General features: G+C 42.2%; 1 protein-coding gene across 1 annotated transcript in view; it reads left to right on the forward strand.

Annotated features, from left to right (window-relative positions):
• CNOT1 (CCR4-NOT transcription complex subunit 1) overlaps positions 1 to 16,257 on the forward strand; it is a 55,432-nt gene extending 39,175 nt beyond the window's left edge. The window contains 18 exon segments of the mRNA XM_036390183.2: positions 1,416 to 1,556; positions 1,649 to 1,753; positions 2,291 to 2,410; positions 3,235 to 3,426; positions 5,160 to 5,302; positions 5,902 to 6,010; positions 6,101 to 6,270; positions 7,371 to 7,602; positions 9,664 to 9,912; positions 10,525 to 10,688; positions 10,963 to 11,080; positions 11,555 to 11,656; positions 11,886 to 12,059; positions 12,620 to 12,769; positions 13,514 to 13,694; positions 14,677 to 14,809; positions 14,913 to 15,047; positions 15,179 to 16,257. Coding sequence (XP_036246076.1) covers positions 1,416 to 1,556; positions 1,649 to 1,753; positions 2,291 to 2,410; positions 3,235 to 3,426; positions 5,160 to 5,302; positions 5,902 to 6,010; positions 6,101 to 6,270; positions 7,371 to 7,602; positions 9,664 to 9,912; positions 10,525 to 10,688; positions 10,963 to 11,080; positions 11,555 to 11,656; positions 11,886 to 12,059; positions 12,620 to 12,769; positions 13,514 to 13,694; positions 14,677 to 14,809; positions 14,913 to 15,047; positions 15,179 to 15,257 — 2,697 coding nt within the window. The 3' untranslated portion in view covers positions 15,258 to 16,257.
• The last annotated feature ends 2,370 nt before the right edge of the window (positions 16,258 to 18,627 follow it).

The following is an 18,627-nucleotide window of genomic DNA, read 5'->3' on the forward strand; positions in this document are numbered from 1 at the left end:
ACTGTAGGCATCCAGCATTCGTAGATCAGTTCTCTACAATATAGACTTGTTAATTAATTGTGTGGCTTAACTAGCATGGGGATGAATTTACTGGGTAGAAGTTTTGTCTCTTGTGGAATTACAGTGGAAAAAAGTGTTGTGATTCCAGGTCAAACACCCTTAAACTGAGATGGTAGATCTTAGTAAATGGCACACAAACTTCCTGACTATCTTTTTATTTTGCCCAGTGTTCTCTCCAGTTAAATCACATCATGAAAGCCTTGGAGGCTTGAACTTTCTGCAGGGTTTGAGGCTGAAAGGCTATAGTGTGGAAGACTGAATTCATTTTGGTGATATCTTGGATTGTTTCAGCATGCAGGCATATTTTATTTACTTGTGCTGTGAGCAGATAGGTAGTTTAGACTCTTCTGCACAGCTTGTGAATTCATTGGGTTTTCTAGAGGCTATTATCAGGTCTCTTAATGAAGAAAATAAGACCAGCCTGCAAACTGCTGACCACAGCAGTGGCTACTACAGAATTCTTGCCATCAGTGTCAGCAACAGGCACAAGAGCATAAGGATCTTGGAAAGATCAAGACACAGCTGTGCTTTCAGCAATTAGAAATTAGTCAGGTTTTTTTTATCCCTGAAGACGTATGACATTGGTACAAATCGTGTTTTAATCCAAGGAAGTTTTTAAAGGGACAGTTGTAGAAAACATTTTGTTGCAGAAAAGGCTCTGTATGAGGTATCAGAATTCTTTTCTGGCTTATTGTTATGAAATGGTTTAACAGAAATAGTGTAATTTTCATGAATTAATAGAAGAGATGTTTGCAGACAATGAAGTCCAAGTAGATGTGACAGGCTGCCTTTATAGATGTATTCCATTTCCAGTGGAAGTTGACTGCTTTGCACCCTGGAAAATAAGTGCATCTGTTCAGGATTCTCATAAAGCAGACTCTGGGAAGGAAGGAAGAAAATCTGATTCCTTATCAGAAAAGGAATCCACTGAAAAAGGCTTAGGACTGCTCTTTGCACTGTTAGTGGTGCACCTTTATATCTTCCAATTACAGCCTAGGAAGTAGAAAAACTTCTACTGTGGTGCAAAGTCTTCCCTGCATTAGCATCTCTCTGTGTGTGTCTGTCTAAAGCAGGCCTTTATTTCTGTGCCCTGGAGATGGGTAGGTGGAGAAGATGGAGACCTCCTGCTGTTTTGTTCCTTGTTGAAAGTCTTTACTGTCGTCTTGCCTACATGTTTTATTCAAAGCTATGCAAAATTAAATTTAGTATTGTATATTCTATGGCAAGGGAGTGTGATCCTAAGAGCATTCCTTTTTATTGCTGGTTTTCTGTGTAAGCAGTGGTACAGATTTTAAGGCTAGTTATATATACAGGGAAATTTTACATTCTTCACTGATTATTGTGATTTTCAATAGGCAGCCTCCCCACAGCAGAGGGACATGATGGAGCAGGCAGCTGCCCAGTTAGCACAGGATAACTGTGAGCTTGCCTGCTGCTTTATCCAGAAGACAGCTGTGGAAAAGGCAGGCCCTGAGATGGACAAGAGGCTCGCAACTGTAAGTATGGCTCTGCTGAAGAAGTATCCTGTGTGCTCATACACATCCCTATGGGTGTCTAAAATGCAGTGTGGTGTTTGTGTTTTTGGCAGGAATTTGAGCTCAGGAAGCATGCTAGGCAAGAGGGGCGGCGCTACTGCGACCCTGTTGTGTTAACGTACCAGGCTGAGCGGATGCCAGAACAGATCAGGTTAAAGGTGAGCTCTCTTCTGATGCTGCTCTTCTCTCCCTCCTGATAAGGAAAAGTGGATGGCACAGCATCAGCTGAGTAATCATGTATTGTTAGTCTTGCCTAACAGTGCAGCTGCTGTTATTTTGATTAGTATGGAAACACATAAATACATTATTCCAAATTGAGTATTTATATAATTTTCTCATTTCTTGAGTCTCTTTTTCTGTACATTTCCTCTCACTGTTTTGTTGTCTTTATATTTTACTTTCTTTTGTCTCCTTTCTATGTTCTTCCTTTAAAGGGCATACCATGTGCTTTCAACAGAGCGTTTCTCAGTATTCAGTTATTTCTGTTTCTGGGAATGTGAGTTTCATTTTTAGAGCAAAATCCCCCTTTTAGGAGGTGTGGAAGGAGAGATAGGACCTCAGTGTAGAGCAGTTGAATCCTACTTGATGTCTAGGCCACTTTGTTTAGGAGTAGCTACCTGCTACACAAGTTGCCCTCAGTTTTTACTGCCTCAGTCTTATAAATGAGTTAAATGCCTGTTCCTTTTGTTGCAAAGGTTGGAGGTGTGGACCCAAAACAGCTGGCTGTTTATGAAGAGTTTGCACGCAATGTCCCTGGCTTCTTGCCCACCAATGACTTAACTCAGCCTACAGGATTCTTGGCTCAGCCTATGAAGGTAGAGGTTTCTGAATTAATCAGCCTGAGAGTACTATAGCTGTTTTGGAGACTTGCAGAACTTGTGTTTTTGTTAGAAGGACTCATAAGAGTCAAGTGTTTGTATTGTTTGGGGATAGCGCTTGAAAAAATGTATTTGTTCTAAAGACAAAGTAATGGTAACATAAAACTTCCATCCAGTCTTGGGATTTGTAATCCAAATTGGGACAAATTCTGCAGTTCAGGATTACTACATGTAGTTTTAATTGCAGTGAAACATTTTATTCAAATCTCAGGTTACTTTTTAAGGTCATGGATGGCAAGTCTGAATTTTAAGAGAATTAACAAGTTTTTGTATGCATACATAAGGGGCCTTACTGACAGAACAAGAGGGAATGGCTTCCAACTGAAAGAGGACAGGTTTAGCTTAGATGTTAGGAGGAACTTCTTCCCTGTGAGGGTGGTGAGGCACTGAAAGAGGCTGTCTGAAGAAGCTGTAGATGGCCCATCCCTGAAGTGTTCAAAGCCAGGTTGGGTGTGGCTTTGAGCAACCTGCTCCAGTGGAAGATGTCCTGGCCCATAGCAGGGCAGTTGAAACAAAATGGTCTTTAAGGTCCTTCCAACCCAAACCATTTTGTGATTATGACTGATAGAATTATGTGCTGGGTATTTTCACATGTACTTATATATATGTACTTAAAGTGCCAGCATAACAAACCACAGTACTGTAGAAGTCTAAATTCTGGATACTATAATTTCTGAAGGAGAAGAGCCAGTCAGTCAATATTTGAGTGTCACAAATGCAATCCTTGCAAAAATCACTGATTCTCATTTTCTCTTAAGCAGCAAGCTTGGGCTACAGATGATGTAGCACAGATTTATGACAAATGTATGACAGAACTGGAGCAGCACCTACAATCCATTCCACACACCCTGGCCATGAATCCTCAAGTCCAAGCCCTGCGCAGCCTCTTGGAGGCGGTGGTGGTGGCTCGGAACTCCCGGGATGCGATTGCTGCACTTGGACTACTGCAGAAGGTGAGTGATGACAACTCATCTCTGTAACAGCTTGCTTAGAATTTATTACTCACCTAGCTGGTGGATTGTCTTGCTGGTGACCTTGTTTCTTCATGCATCCTGTGGAACTTGCTGGGTGAACAGTACTGAACTGCTGTCTTTGGAAATCTGATAAGATTGGGAGGGAGCCATTGTGTTCACATAGGGTATTGTACTCATGGTGTTGAGACTGCTGTGGGAGAAGCAGGTGTACAGAATTCTGGGACTTAGTTTTGTTCAGGTGTGGCAAGTAGAGAGCTGTTGCAGTCCAGAGTGGTCTGATTTCAGGATGATTTGGAGGCTAAAAAGGGGTTTGAACTGCACTTGTAGGTAGATAGTATTGAGCCTAGTAGTAGATTTTTAGTGGCACACTTGGGGTTTATTTTGCAGTGATTGATATATGACTATGCATGGTAGGTTGACCCTGGCCAGCTGCCCAACATCCATGCAGCTGCTTCCTCTTTCTGCTTTTCTGCAGGATACAGAGAAAACACAGGGAAGACTAGATGATATTTGTTCAGATTATGACCATTTAATAGGGAAAATAAAGATCATTTGCACAAATGAAACTAAAATATCTACTTCCCATCAGCAGAGAGATGTCCAGCTATTCCTCTCAAAGCAGGGCTTCAGCACATGTGACATTTGCCTGGAAAGGCAAACATCAGAACCATGAATGCTCTTTTTCATCCTCCTTTCCCTGAGCTTTTATTGCTGAACATGATGTCATATGGTATAGAACATCTCTTTATTCAGTTTGGGTCAGCTGTCGTGGCTGTGTTGCTTCCCAGCCTCTTGTCCATCCCCAGCCTACCCACTGGTGGAGGAAGGAGAGTGGGAAAGAAAAAGCCTTGATCCTGTGCTAGTGCTGCTCGGCAACTGGCAAAACTGTGCTGTGTTTTCAACACTGGTTCAGCACAAATCCAAAGCACAGCACCATATGGGCTGCTATAAAGCAAATTAACTCCATCCCAATCAGAATTTGTAGGCTGTGCCAATGCGAAGTGTTGCAGTGAGCTCTGTGATCTGAGCTGGCATCAGTGCCTGTGTAGTAGTGTAGAACAAGTGACAGACATAGAGAAAAATTCACTTGAGAATAGTGTAAGGATACTGAGCTGTCTGCATGAGGATCCTAGAACAGTGCCAAAACAGAGGTAACTGAAAGCCGGAGGGAGAATCTTCCTTCTTGTCTGCTAATGCTTTTACCTATTAAAGGATCTGATCCTGACTAGAACTTGACCAAATAAATTGTGTTGCCCATGTAAAACTCATCCTCCATTTGCTGTAGACCAACACAGATATTTCTGAGTGTTGCAGCTCTTTCTCTGAAGGAAGCTGCTCACCTCTGGCAGGTTCCATAAATATTTTCTCAGGTAGTTTTCCATGAGCCGTATGCAGAATTGCTGGAGGAGGTATTGACTTGAGGAGACTGCAGCACAAAGTAACAGGGTCTGTCATGGTATTTGGTGCACATACCAAGCTAGTGAGGCATAGAGAGACCTGTGTATTTGTTTCTGATAGCATAGCTGTGTACAGTGCATGTATAGATGCCATAGTAGCTGGTAAAATCTCACGCAGTCTTATCAAGAGGTCAGCACAATTCAGTTGATTTTTTTTTTCCATGTCTTCTGGTGATAACTCTTGCTGATGTAATGTGCAGAAGATTTGGAAGAGGACTGGTTTTTCCCTCTGCTAACAGGTTGCATCTATTCTAGGCTGTAGAGGGCTTGCTGGATGCCACCAGTGGGGCTGATGCTGACCTCCTGCTCCGCTACCGTGAGTGTCACCTGCTGGTGCTGAAGGCTCTGCAGGATGGCCGTGCCTATGGATCTCCGTGGTGTAACAAACAAATCACTAGGTCAGTTGCAAGGCAGCAAGAACACTGATGTAGCTTTGACCATCTTTTGGGAGTTCCTGTATTACTCTGAATTTTCTGCCTGCCAATATTTTTCTTTGCTGCAATTTGGACAGACAGAAAATAACCAGCTTTTTTTGTCAAAATTAACTAGATCTTCTGATAATGCTGGTTCATCCCAGAACATGATAGGAATCCTTAATGGAATTAAGCATTAGAGCATGGTGTGGGGTTTTTTTTTTCCCCCTGATTTTGCAGAGAATATCTCTGTGCTGTCACAAACAATGTGACATGGCATATGCCTGCAGCAGAAGCTTCAGCTAGGCAGATCTGCCAATTCATCCTTGGAAGAGAGACTTCTTATGCTGAATAAACTGAAACTCTTGAAGGGCTCTTGTGAGCAGTTGTGCAGGGCAGTAGATGCTTGAGTTTGACTGTTCTGAACTTCAACATTACCTTAGAGAATGCTCTAGAAGAGGCTTCTTTTGAAGCTGGGTAATGAATCACAGTGAATGTCACAGTTTCTGAAGTACTAGATTTGAGTTGTTTCACTTAAACTGTGTTGTTGAAGTACACTTTTTGTAAGAAGTCCCATTCTTCAGGTGCCTGATTGAATGCAGAGACGAGTACAAATACAACGTGGAAGCTGTGGAGCTGCTAATCCGCAATCACCTTGTTAACATGCAGCAGTATGACCTTCACTTGGCTCAGGTAAAGAGAATCTGCTCTTTTAAAGGAGGAGGGATGCACTCACTCCACTGTAAGATCTGTGGTTGAACTCTGTCTTTTTCATGTTGACAGTCCATGGAGAATGGCTTGAACTACATGGCTGTGGCATTTGCCATGCAGTTGGTAAAGATCTTGTTGGTGGATGAGAGAAGTGTTGCCCATGTAACAGAAGCAGATCTGTTTCACACCATTGAGACACTCATGAGAATTAATGCTCATTCCAGAGGAAACGCCCCGGAAGGGTGAGGCTATAGTATTGTGCAATGTGTTACTTTTTTTGTGCTGAATTATGATTTGCATATTATATAGGCAATGTCTCATATCATTCAATCATACAGCTTTTAACTTTGCCTAAGGCTGCAGTCCTTTCTTAGTTTCAACTGTCACTTGAGTGTAAATGGGCTCATCTTAGTCAAAATAGAGGCAGCTGCAGCAGCATGTGAAGCTGAATGCTTAAGCAAGAAAATCTCTCCATGCACTATAGTCCAAAATTCTGTGCAACTGTGAGAAATTTGTTTGAATTCCTGCTTTATCTCAAATTTATGCCGTATTATTGCCTGCTTAAATCTTCCATATTTAGGTGTCAGTATGTTAATTTCTTAATTGCAAACGATCCAGTTGGACAGTCCTTTCTGTTTAGAGCTTACAGAGCAATCCTCCACCAATCTCACATGGCTTATGTATCCACCAGCAAACTGCCCAGACCATTTGGGTAGCAAATGTTGCCGCAACACCTGGAAATACCTGTGGGACTTGCAGGCCTCCTCTTTGTAAGGTGGAAGCAGTTCTTGCTGGGTTTGAGAAAGACACAGATTGGAGCTTGGAGAACTTTGAATATCTGTGAGAGCAACCAGCAGCTGGCTGATGGCAGTGGCTGCCTTTACCAACACAGCTGCTAATAGGATGTCACAAAACCAAAGTCCTTTCATCTGCAGTTGGCATGGATAGACTGTCTTCACTGTATGGCTTGGCTTTCACTGCAGCCAAATCCAGTCAGGCCATTCAGTACTGGCATCTCCCTATCTGGGAGCATTTTAGGGCTCCTGAAGTCTGCAGAGGAGAAGCTGCTTCTAGTCCCTGTGGTGTTTTGTTGCAGCACTCCACTGTACAAATTGGAGTGGAACTTCAAAGCTTATGTGATTTCAGTGTTCCTTCTTTCATCGTAAGTGTATCTGCTTTCATGAGTTATTTCTGCTATTCCAGTGAGGACTGTAAGATAGAAAGTTTTAGTATAAGAAATAATTTGCTTTCTTTCAACTCTCTTTGACTGAGCTTCCAGTTCCTGCACCTTGTGGGGGAGGAGGAATTCTAACCCAACTCTTGCTCTGGTCTGTTGCATTAGATTACCCCAGCTGATGGAAGTGGTCCGATCAAACTATGAAGCAATGATTGACCGTGCTCATGGAGGTCCTAATTTCATGATGCATTCAGGAATTTCCCAAGCTTCTGAGTATGATGACCCACCAGGCCTGAGGGAGAAGGCAGAATACCTGCTGAGGGAGTGGGTGAACCTCTACCATTCAGCTGCAGCAGGCCGTGACAGTACCAAAGCATTCTCTGCGTTTGTTGGACAGGTAGAGCTTTTGGAAAGAAAGGTGCTTTTTATTCAGCATAAGTAGGGTGTGATGCCCCCCATTTTAAAGTGGTATTATAACCTGTTAGGCATCCTTTGAAAGTTTCAGGTGTATGGCAATTTACTGTCAAAGTTCTGTCTGGTTTTGATGAAGTCCTGTCCTCCACCAAATCATGTTCTGCAGATACTGTAGCAACAGGCTGTCACTTCAGACCTTGAATTCTGAGAGAAGTTTGGTGGAAAAGGAACTTGAGCTGAAATAGCTCTTGGAAATAGTTCTGTCATGCTCTGTAATGAGCCTTGACTGGTGTTGCTCCTTATGAGTAACAGTAAAAGCTCTGACAGCCTACAGGAGGATTTCACCTGTCAAGATTCAGGTAAATTGTTTCAGGTCATGTGGGCAAGGGAATTCTTTTTGAAAATGAAATCATTAATAAGGAGAATCTTGAGACTTCATTAGCTGAAGTGGTGCTTAAATTTAAACAATGTCTAACATCATGTTGGACATGGTCCTTTTAACCATTGTTAAAGGACTCTGAAGCAACTTAACAGGTGTGGTGAACATCACAATGCCATCTGCCTTCTAGGTGTGATTGAGGGGGGAGATCCCCTCAGTAGTCCAGCATGTGTGGTAACAAACTCCTGTATTTGCAGACATCTCCCTAAAATTGTATTATTTGCATGCAGCTCCTTGACTGCAGCTGCAAGAAAGCCCCTGACATGGCCTTTTTGCATTAAGTTCTTTCTAAGTTTATGACACTACCACATATGTGCTGCAGACTTTGCAGCTACTGATGAAAAGAAGCTCAGGCTTTAGACTATGCATGAAGATTGTGACTGATGCAGTGGGTTTTGTTTTTTTTTTTTTTATTTTAGTGTCCTTTTGTACTGGTTATAGACAGCTTGCAGTTGGTTTGACTTCTACTGCATAGAACTTTTTGAATGTTTTTAATAGATATTGTGCTAAGTATACATCTTAAAGAAATATTTTACTATTTCTGTGATCTCACTTCTTTTACTTTAAATCATGCTTCTAAAGCACGCTTCAATATAGAGTACTCACAATACTTAGTACACTTTTGTCCCACTTCACTCTTTATCACACTTGTTTGATTACCTTTTGTACATATTTGATCAGTTTTGAAAAAGCAATTGGAATATATTGAAGTGCAGTGTTTATTTACAATTGTTTCCTTACAGGCTTTAGTAATAAGTTTTAAAGAATATTTTGCAATAGCTACATTAAATAGGTTCTGTTACTGAACTCAAATGACTGCCAAAGTGTTGCTTCCTTCCCACAAGTCTGTAGGACAAGAAGAAGCACCAAACTTTGAAGGCAGATACATAAATTTTTGGGGCTTTTTAGGAAAAAAGTATATCCTCAGAAATACTAGAAGTTCTCCAAATTAGCTGTTCTGCTGTTTTTATAGTTTTATGTCCAGTAGGAGTTTAAAGATAAGATGCTTTATTCAAAACCCTCAAGTTTTCTGCAGTGTACTTTGTTTCATTTTGATGGTTCTAATACTCTGCCTGACAAATAAAATGAGGTCTCTGGGGTTTTTTATATGTATATTATTAAAACAACTCCCCCATGCAAAGCAAAAAAGCCCACCCAGGTTTTCTCTGTGTGTAATGTTTGTGTAAGGAAAATTTGCTTTCCAAATGCAGTTTGCTTCTACAGAATGGGGCTGCCAAGTAGTGGTGATTGTTGAGCTAGGAGCTGGAGTCTGCCCTGCCCAGAGCTTGTGCCCCTCATGTTCTTCATGCAAGGCTGAGTGCAGGTGGCAGCACTGATGCTGAAACAGGCTTCTCAGCTATGCTGATGGTTGGAAAGATTTGGGATTCAAAAGATTGTATTTGAGGATAAATGTGTTTGCTAAAATTGTGTTGCCACCCTCAAATTGCCTTGCAAACAATAATCTGTCAGGAGAGCATGGCAAGAATTAACTGTTGTGGCAGGCAAGGGGAGTGCTTTGTGAAGGGTGTGTTGTTGGAAATAAATTGTAAAATGAGCTGTCTGTGGTTATGGTGCTGACGTCTTTTCCTTTCCTTTCCTGGTTAGATGCACCAGCAGGGGATCCTGAAAACAGATGACCTGATCACCCGTTTTTTCCGGCTCTGCACCGAAATGTGTGTTGAGATCAGCTATCGAGCCCTGGCCGAGCAGCAGCACAACCCTGCAGCCAACCCCACCATGATTCGAGCCAAGTGCTACCACAACCTGGATGCCTTTGTGCGACTCATTGCACTGCTGGTGAAGCACTCTGGGGAGGCAACCAACACAGTCACAAAGATCAACCTCCTGAATAAGGTTGGGAATCCTTCTTGTCTTTGTTGCATTTAAAGTGTGTTGTCGGCTGTACCTTTGATAAACCGGAGGTGCAGACCTTAATGTGGGCAGCAGCTGCTGAAGTGTCTGATGAGAACTTAGATGGGTTGGTTACTAATAAACTTTAGAGTGCACCACCAAGATGCCAAGTGGCTTTCTTGTTCACAAAGATTTCATCTCTAACCAATCTGAAATTCATCTTTGTGCCTTGAAATGAAATAGTCAGCAGCTGTTGTTTTAAGGTTGTTGATTCCTGAGTGTTTGCCTTCATGTTGTGAGGGTCTTGCCTTTGCTCTTACATTACTTGGGTTATGGCTGGATCATCTTAGGTAGTCTGAGACCTTCAGATACTGCCCAGTCAGTCATTGTGACTGTGGTCCAAGGGACAAGGAGAGCAAAGCATAGTGGTTGGCAATTACTGAAACAAATTGGAATATTCATTTATGCAACACTTCCAATAACTAGGATTTTTGGTTCTTGTTAGAATCTACTGATTATTTTTTTTTACTGATGGTTAAAGTATTATCTGTAGTCTGACTTGCAGAGTAATTCTTGCTGTTTTAATCATTGCTCCACATGTCTTAATCTCTTTAGGTTCTTGGTATTGTGGTGGGAGTTCTTCTGCAAGACCATGATGTTCGGCAGAGTGAGTTCCAGCAGCTTCCTTACCATCGCATTTTCATCATGTTGCTGTTGGAGTTAAATGCTCCTGAGCATGTGCTGGAGACCATCAACTTCCAGACACTCACAGCTTTCTGGTATGTATTTGGGTTTGGCCACAGTGCTCATCCTTTCTTAGTAGGATCAAGGATTTTCACTTAAAGGCTATCTGACTGTTCTTTGTGGTGGCTTCATCACCTTTGGAGTAACTGGTTCTACTGTGGACTGACCACTTGCTTGTTTTAGGGAAGATGACTGGTAAAACCCAAAATGCTCAAATGCCTTTGCTTTTAGGGCTATGTTTTTCCCTCAATGTTATGAAAAGCAATCTTATTGCTGTGCACTTCTAACCTGCTCTAACTTTTCTTTCAGTAACACATTTCACATCCTGAGGCCTACAAAAGCTCCAGGTTTTGTTTATGCCTGGCTGGAACTGATCTCCCATCGGATATTTATTGCAAGAATGCTGGCACATACACCACAGCAGAAGGTGTGGCTGCAGTTTATCTTTTCTGAATTAAAAAGCTCACCCAGATGTTTATCTGGTGTGATGCTGTTTCACATCTCTTAAAGTGCACTAGTAGCATGGCTGTTCTGTTTTTGTTGTCTTCCATATTCACAGTAACCTAACTGCATGGAGGAGAGTCTGTGTGTCAATAACTATGGAACACAGGGGGAATTGAATTTGATAAACATGCCTTTGTCAATGTCTAGAAGAGCTGTAACCTTCCTTCTGGGCTAAATATTGTCAGCTCAATATGGCATGTTGAGGGTTCTGGAAACACCCATGGCACATGGTGTGCAGCTGAAGCCCTTGAAATGAGCTGGGCTGCACTCAGTGGTTGAGCTGGCAGTTGCTAGCTCTTCATCCATGTTTATATAAAGATCAGTCTAATTAAAGTTTTGAAATTAAGGTAACTGGCCTTCATTGCATGTTTTCCACCTGTTGTACTTTTCTTGACAGGGTTGGCCTATGTATGCCCAGTTATTGATCGATCTATTCAAGTACTTGGCTCCTTTCCTTAGAAATGTGGAACTCACCAAGCCTATGCAAATTCTTTATAAGGTAAAAAAATGTCAACTAATGGATGCTTCAAATCAAAGTAGAGGTGTTCTGGCAGCAAAATAGGATTAGCTTGTTTTTTCTAACTTACCTCTGAGAGCTGAATTTAAATTGTGGAGGAAGCAGGCTGCCATCCCAGATGAGTTTCCTTCTGGTAATGTTAACCACATGACATAGAATGATGGCTCTGGAATCTTTTGGACAGTTTTAACAGTAATATTTTATTTCACAGGGCACTCTGCGTGTGTTGCTGGTCTTGTTGCATGATTTCCCAGAATTTCTTTGTGACTACCACTATGGGTTCTGTGATGTGATCCCACCTAACTGTATTCAGCTAAGGAATCTGATCCTGAGTGCCTTCCCACGGAACATGAGGCTTCCAGACCCTTTCACCCCCAACCTAAAGGTAGAACTTATTTTGAAGGAGTTTGATCATAGGAAACTGTAATGCTCAAAATACTCTCTATCCAGGTTAATATTATCTAATTAAATCTTTGGGTATCTGCTAGGTAACTAATTTTGGAATGATTAGAAGGAAACTTTCTCATGCTGCCAAAGCACTGTCCTGTTGCACTTCTCTGCCTGAGCTGTGCAGGGTGATGGGGGCAAAGCTGCAGTGCTCATTGTCACTGAAGAAGGCTTTTCTTGATTTGTGTGGATGTTTGTGCTTTTTGAAACTACTAGACTGTCTGGAGTGTAGATGGGGAGACCCCAAAGGCAGTGACTGAATTTCTCTGGCCTTCACCCCTGAATTTTTTTATCCTCTCAGTTCTTCAAGACATCATATAATAAGTTTGCATGTTAGATATCAAGTTTCTTCTAAAACCTGCAAAAGGCAGGTGTTGCCATTTTATTGATAGAAGGAAGAGTGATCAGCAGCAGTAGTTGCTGAAATACTGTTTATAGATCTGCTTTTTAATTTGTTCCATTGCTGATGGTTTAATTGACTGGGTTTTCTGTCAACAGGTGGACATGTTAAGTGAGATTAATATTGCTCCACGAATACTCACGAATTTCACTGGAGTGATGCCACCTCAGTTCAAGAAAGACTTGGATTCCTATCTCAAAACCCGTTCTCCAGTCACCTTTTTGTCTGACTTGCGAAGCAACCTACAAGTAAGTTTGAGGTTTTTGAGGTTTCTGTGGGTGTTCAATTGAAATAATGTTGCACAGATGATCTCACTGGTTCAGCCACCATCCTTTCCTGCAGGAATTTTGTTGGTGTTGGCCAACATGTGTTCCAGACAGTAGAAAAGCCTGTGAAAATGCACACTCTGAATAAGTCTTCCACCCTCTGATAGGATGTATTGAAGCCTTTTAGAATCTGATGAAATTCTAACTCCAAATAGATTGTTACAGAAATACGTGGCTCCTCATGTCAATACTTGAAGGGTAAAAAAGATCAAATTAGCTAAAGCCCGGTTCAGAATTGTAGCTAAAACCTCATTTCAGACATCTCATGGCTTAGCTTGTAGCAGACTTGAGTCTGAAGTTGGATTTCCTCAGAGAATTGCTTAGACAGAAACATTCACACAAGGGGGATCTTTCCACCAGCTGGTGAATTCACATTGCCTTACCTGATGTTTTCCTTCAGGCAGAAAGTAAAAATAAATCTGTTGTCAACACTTTGCTGATGTTTTTGAATATATATACACACAAACATATATATGCACTACAATATATGCCTTTTAATATAAGCCATATTAAAAAAGGCTAAATGCCAAATTGGATTTGTGGATGTCCCAGTGTGTTGTCTTCTGGATAATCAGTAATATACTTGGATGCTGTTGTTGCACATGCTGTACCTTTGAGTGCTGAAGGAATATTGACTGTTAATGCTTTTCATATCTTTGCTATTAGGTATCAAATGAACCTGGCAACCGCTACAACATCCAGCTGATTAATGCACTGGTGCTCTACGTAGGTACTCAAGCAATTGCACACATTCACAACAAAGGCAGCACACCCTCCATGAGCACCATTACCCACTCAGCTCACATGGACATCTTCCAGAATTTGGCAGTCGACCTGGATACTGAAGGTGAGCTGGAAACACTGCTAGTTCATGCAATGTCATGTTTACAGCAAGTGGGCCCTCTCTTTAAAAAGGACATTGAGGTACTGGAATGTGTCCAGTGAAGGACAGTAAGGCTTGTGAATGGTCTGGAAAACATTTCCTGTGAGAAATGGCTGAGGAATCTGGGTTTGTTTAGTTTTGAGAAGAGGAGGCTCGTGGGCCTCATGCTCTGAAGGGTTGTTGTAGTGAATTGGTGGTCTTCTACCATGCCTGCAATGAGAGGACAAGAGGAAATGGCCTTAAGGTGTTACAGGGAAGATAGAGATTAAATACCAGGAAAGGTTTTTTCACTGTTAGGGCAGTCTGGTATTGGATTAGGCTACCCAGGGAGGTGGTGGAGTTGCCATCCCTGAAGGTGTTTGAGAGGTGTCTGGATCTGGTGCTGGGTGATGTGATTTAGTGGTTATGGGGTTACAGGGGTAGTGCTAGGCTGATGATTGGACTTGATGGTCTTAAAGGTCTCTTCCAACCTTGATGATTCTGTGATTTCATGTAGCTGATAGTGAATTCACAGAAATGAATGCTACGTTAGAATATAGGAGCAATGTTCTAACCAAAAGTTCAAAGTATTCAAGGGAATTAGAAATGCCTTCAGTGAAGAAGAATTGAATTCTTATTTCCCCATCAGCCTGGGTAGATGCAGCTTTTACATATCTTCAGTTGGTTTGGTTTCGTGTACCTCCACAAGGCTCCCAAACATTAATCTCAAGCACTACTGGTTGCTGCTTTATTCCCCTTGGTGTGCAAGGGAAGCAGTGGGTGTGCTCAGGGGTGCAAGCAGTGTGTGGGTGTGTGTGTGCTCAGGGGTGCAAGCAGTGTGTGTGTGTGCGCTCAGGGGTGCAAGCAGTGTGTGTGTGTGCGCTCAGGGGTGCAGCGTGCACTCAGGGGAGCAGTGGGTGTGCTCAGCGGAGCAGTGGGTGTGTGTGCTCAGTGCTCTCTCCTGCAGGCCGGTACCTCTTCCTGAACGCCATCGCCAACCAGCTGCGCTACCCCAACAGCCACACCCACTACTTCAGCTGCACCATGCTCTACCTGTTTGCAGAGGCCAACACAGAGGCCATCCAGGAGCAGATCACCAGGTGAGAGGGACGGTGTTTAACTTGCCAACATTCAGCTTTTTGCTTTCCTTCCTTCTGTATTTTTGATCTTTGAGCTCTAAGTGTTCTTACTTTGTGATTTCAGGGTTCTCTTGGAACGACTGATTGTAAATAGGCCTCATCCCTGGGGTCTCCTGATCACCTTCATTGAGCTGATCAAAAATCCAGCCTTTAAGTTCTGGAACCATGAGTTTGTTCACTGTGCTCCAGAAATTGAGAAGTGAGTATAACTTAACCACAAAATCATGAAAATGATATCTCTGAAGCAGTTGAACCTTGAGTTTTTGGTGCTGTCACAGCATCCATTTGCTACCATAAATGCACCTACCATTGCTTTGCTTCTGTGTGCAGGTTGTTCCAGTCGGTTGCACAATGCTGCATGGGGCAGAAGCAGGCCCAGCAAGTTATGGAAGGTACTGGTGCCAGTTAGATGAGCTGCATCCTGCGTTGTAAGAGTGCCAGCCTGGAGGTCCCGTCCCATCAACTGACTGAAGACTCTGTAAGGCTCCTCCTGACCTTCCCAGCCCCCTTGATTGGGTAGACACAACAGACCCTGGGTGAAAGTCTTATGTGGGCATGTTCCAAAGTTTGAAACAAATTTTTTGACTTTCGGCCAAACTTCAGAAGATGCTGTGAATATCATTTGAACTAGTGTAAATACAAGGAACAGAAACATTTGTCTGGACTTTTGGGTTTGTGCAAATTGTGTAAAAGGCAGGTGGGTAACTGGTGCCTGTCCATCTTGTAATAAAGGGGCAGCTGCTGATGCCAAGCACTTGTCTGGGGCAGACCTCCTTGTCCTGACATTCCCAGACTCCCAAAGAATATTGAAAAGCCAGTAACTTATTTTTCTTTATGTGAATGGGGGACCTTTAAATCACTAAGTTGTTTAAAAAAAAAAAAAGTGGATGTGTTTGGAATATGGGAATTCTGTGGAGTACAGGAGGGGTGAGGGAGGGGTTAAGGTTCAGTGTTGCTTTCCCCTCACCCTCATCAAATGCTGGTAGACAGCAAGTGAAGTGGCAGTCAGAGAATGCCTCCTTTTTGTTGGAGAAGAAACAGGCCCTTGGTGAGGGTCAGCTGTTTTCAGTAAATAAACCAGAGACCAGGCCTATAGCTTTTTTTTTTTTTTTGGACAGTTGTAAATTTTGGAAGATGAGGGGTTAAATCTAGACCTTTTCCCACCCTCCCCTGTGACCACACAGTATAAGTTTGTAAAAAAAACCTAAAAAAAAGAAAAAAAAGAAAAAATTTAACAAAACAAAAAACCCAAAGGACCAATACAGCCCATTTTGTAAGGATTTTCAATGTTTTGTAAAGTATTGGTCCACGTGTTGTATTTTGTAGCCTTTCTAGTTCTTGGGCTTTAGTTCTCCCACTCTTGTATGTATGCATACTGTAGTTACACATTAAAGTCATGACATGCAGCACGTGCCACTGTGCTTATTCTGTCCAGTTCTGTCTTGGCCAGTTGGTGTCTTCCAAAGCCTGTTCTACACCCATCCAAAATCTGCAGTTTTCCAGTGTGTTTTGGGCACTGCCTGTTGAGAAGCAGCTGGGTTTGTTCTCTAGCATGAGGTCAGTGGGCAGATGTAATGACTGGACAGGGTCTTGCTTTGAAGGGCATCAGAAGGGGCAGTTGTGTGAAAATAGAAATGGCTTGTCTGCAAGCTCATGAGCAGGGTTTGTCTCAGGCAGGAGACTGCACTGGAGGTATAATGGAGTGTAGACAGCCCATCAGTTTCATTTCTAGTGCCTTCCACTCTGCTGTGATCTCCCTGCAGCAGGAATCTGCCCAAGGCTGTGGTTAGCTATTGAAAGGGTAGGCAGGTTCAGTGTTGTTAATATTGCAAGGTCCTTTAACCTAGCAGATGCCAGGAAATAGAGCTTCATTTCTTTCTTTTTACATAACATCAGCTTGTTAAAGCTAACTGCTTTAGTTGACTGCTGTGGGGTGGGCAGAGAGGTCAGGATTTCCTACTTGGATTTAAGGGGTTCCATACCTGGCTTTGCATTTGCTGTATAGAGGAAAAAACAGCTCTGAGGGGTCACTGATCCAGCTGTGCCAGTGGCTGGCAGCTCAGAGGGAATTCTCTCTCTTTCTGTTCCAGGCATCAGTCACTTCTGTGTCAAGGAGTAGATTGTGGCTAGGTCCTACAATTCTGTGGCATTTCTCTGCCAGGTCAGCAGCTGTACTGAAACTGAGCCTTTTGAAGTTGGAACTGTGGACACAGTTCTCATTTCTTCTTCACTATACTTTGTACTGTCCCTCCTATTCCAATCCAAAGGACACAGAGTTTACATTGTGTTCCAGAAATTGTATGTCTGTTTCTAAATCCCTATGATAAAACAGTACAGCATAATTGACAGCCCCCTGTTTGAGGATTCTCCCATTCTAATGCAAACAGCTCCTGAATTCTAGCATCCAGTGGGATACAAAAGGAGATATTTTTTAAGGGAATATCTTTGAAATCTAATGCTCTAAACCACTGACCAGTGTCTTTTTATGTGGTTGATGCACATCTTGTGTGCAAGGCTTTATTGCTCTTAAATGTTGGACAGCTGATCTGAGTGTGGTTTCTTAACAGGTAGAATTGGGGTATTAAAATGACTGGCATTCCTGAAGCAACCCAAAGCTAATAAATCTTTCAATGTTTGGTCTAGCCCTTTTCTAGCTTCCAATTTACCAGGGTGTTGTTTTCATTTTACCCATCTTGTGCCTGGTTTTAATTGGATTGTTTCCAGTTTTGCTTCTTGTGATCTTGCAGGAGTGCCAGTCACCTACATGAGAGGAGTCACCTTATCTTCTATTTTGTGGGTATCTCTTCCTCTCTGGGTCTTTTTGATCCTGTAACATAAACATTTATGCCCCCGGGGCTTTTTCTTCTGGTTTATGTACTTGGATCTGTCCTTTTTCAAAGGTTCTTTTTGCATTTAATTTACTGAATTATCTTCCTAATAATGGCATTGGGCATTTGGATATGTACAGAAATTTTATAAAACTCTTTCCAATTCCAAATTTAAGTGGCTGGAAGAATGGCTTTATTTCCTTTTTTTTCCTATGGCTTCAGCTATGGATGTTCCTTTGTTTACTGAAGGCTTATTTACATCTCGCTTGCTCCTCTATTAGATATTCTAGCTTTTCATTCCCCAAATTTACTGTGACCAGGAGTTCTGTTGGGGATTCTGTGGACCACTCAGCTGCCTCTCAGTCTAAATCCCAGCTGAGTGTAAGCAGTCTTCCTTCTTGTGGGGCCTCCCATCTTTGAGGATTACCTGTGCCCTGGGTTCTGGGGACATTTGTTTCCAGTGCCCATTCTCCTTACAAGTAACTATGTTGAATTTTTCCTACTAGATGGGAATTTAGCAGTTGAAATCTGATTCCCTTACATTACCTCCTGCCCTTCCAACTATCACAGCAATCAGCCAAATTTACTATCCCTTCTCTGATCTCTTTTCCCCTTTTCTTTCCTTTCTCTATTCTCTTCATTACACTTCCTTTTTTTATTTCTCTAGTGCTAAAACACGAGAGTCTGCTGTCATCAATCCACATTCCTTCCAAGCCTTATCATTATTCTGCATTGCAAAGAACAGATCAACATCTGGTACTTTGCCCCTTTTTCCTTCCTGGCAACAAAGTAACACTAATTGCAGGATCCATTCTGAGGCCATTTTCCCCAATTCTCTAATAGATAAAAAGGCCACCACATAATCAGCTTCTTCTTAGTAAGCTAATTCCCTCCAAGCTTTTCCCATAGTCCAAAAATACATTCTTAAAAGTGAAGTTCTCAAAATGCCCT

Source organism: Molothrus ater, chromosome 12 (assembly GCF_012460135.2).
Source record: "Molothrus ater isolate BHLD 08-10-18 breed brown headed cowbird chromosome 12, BPBGC_Mater_1.1, whole genome shotgun sequence".
NCBI classification, from domain to species: Eukaryota; Metazoa; Chordata; class Aves; order Passeriformes; family Icteridae; genus Molothrus; species Molothrus ater.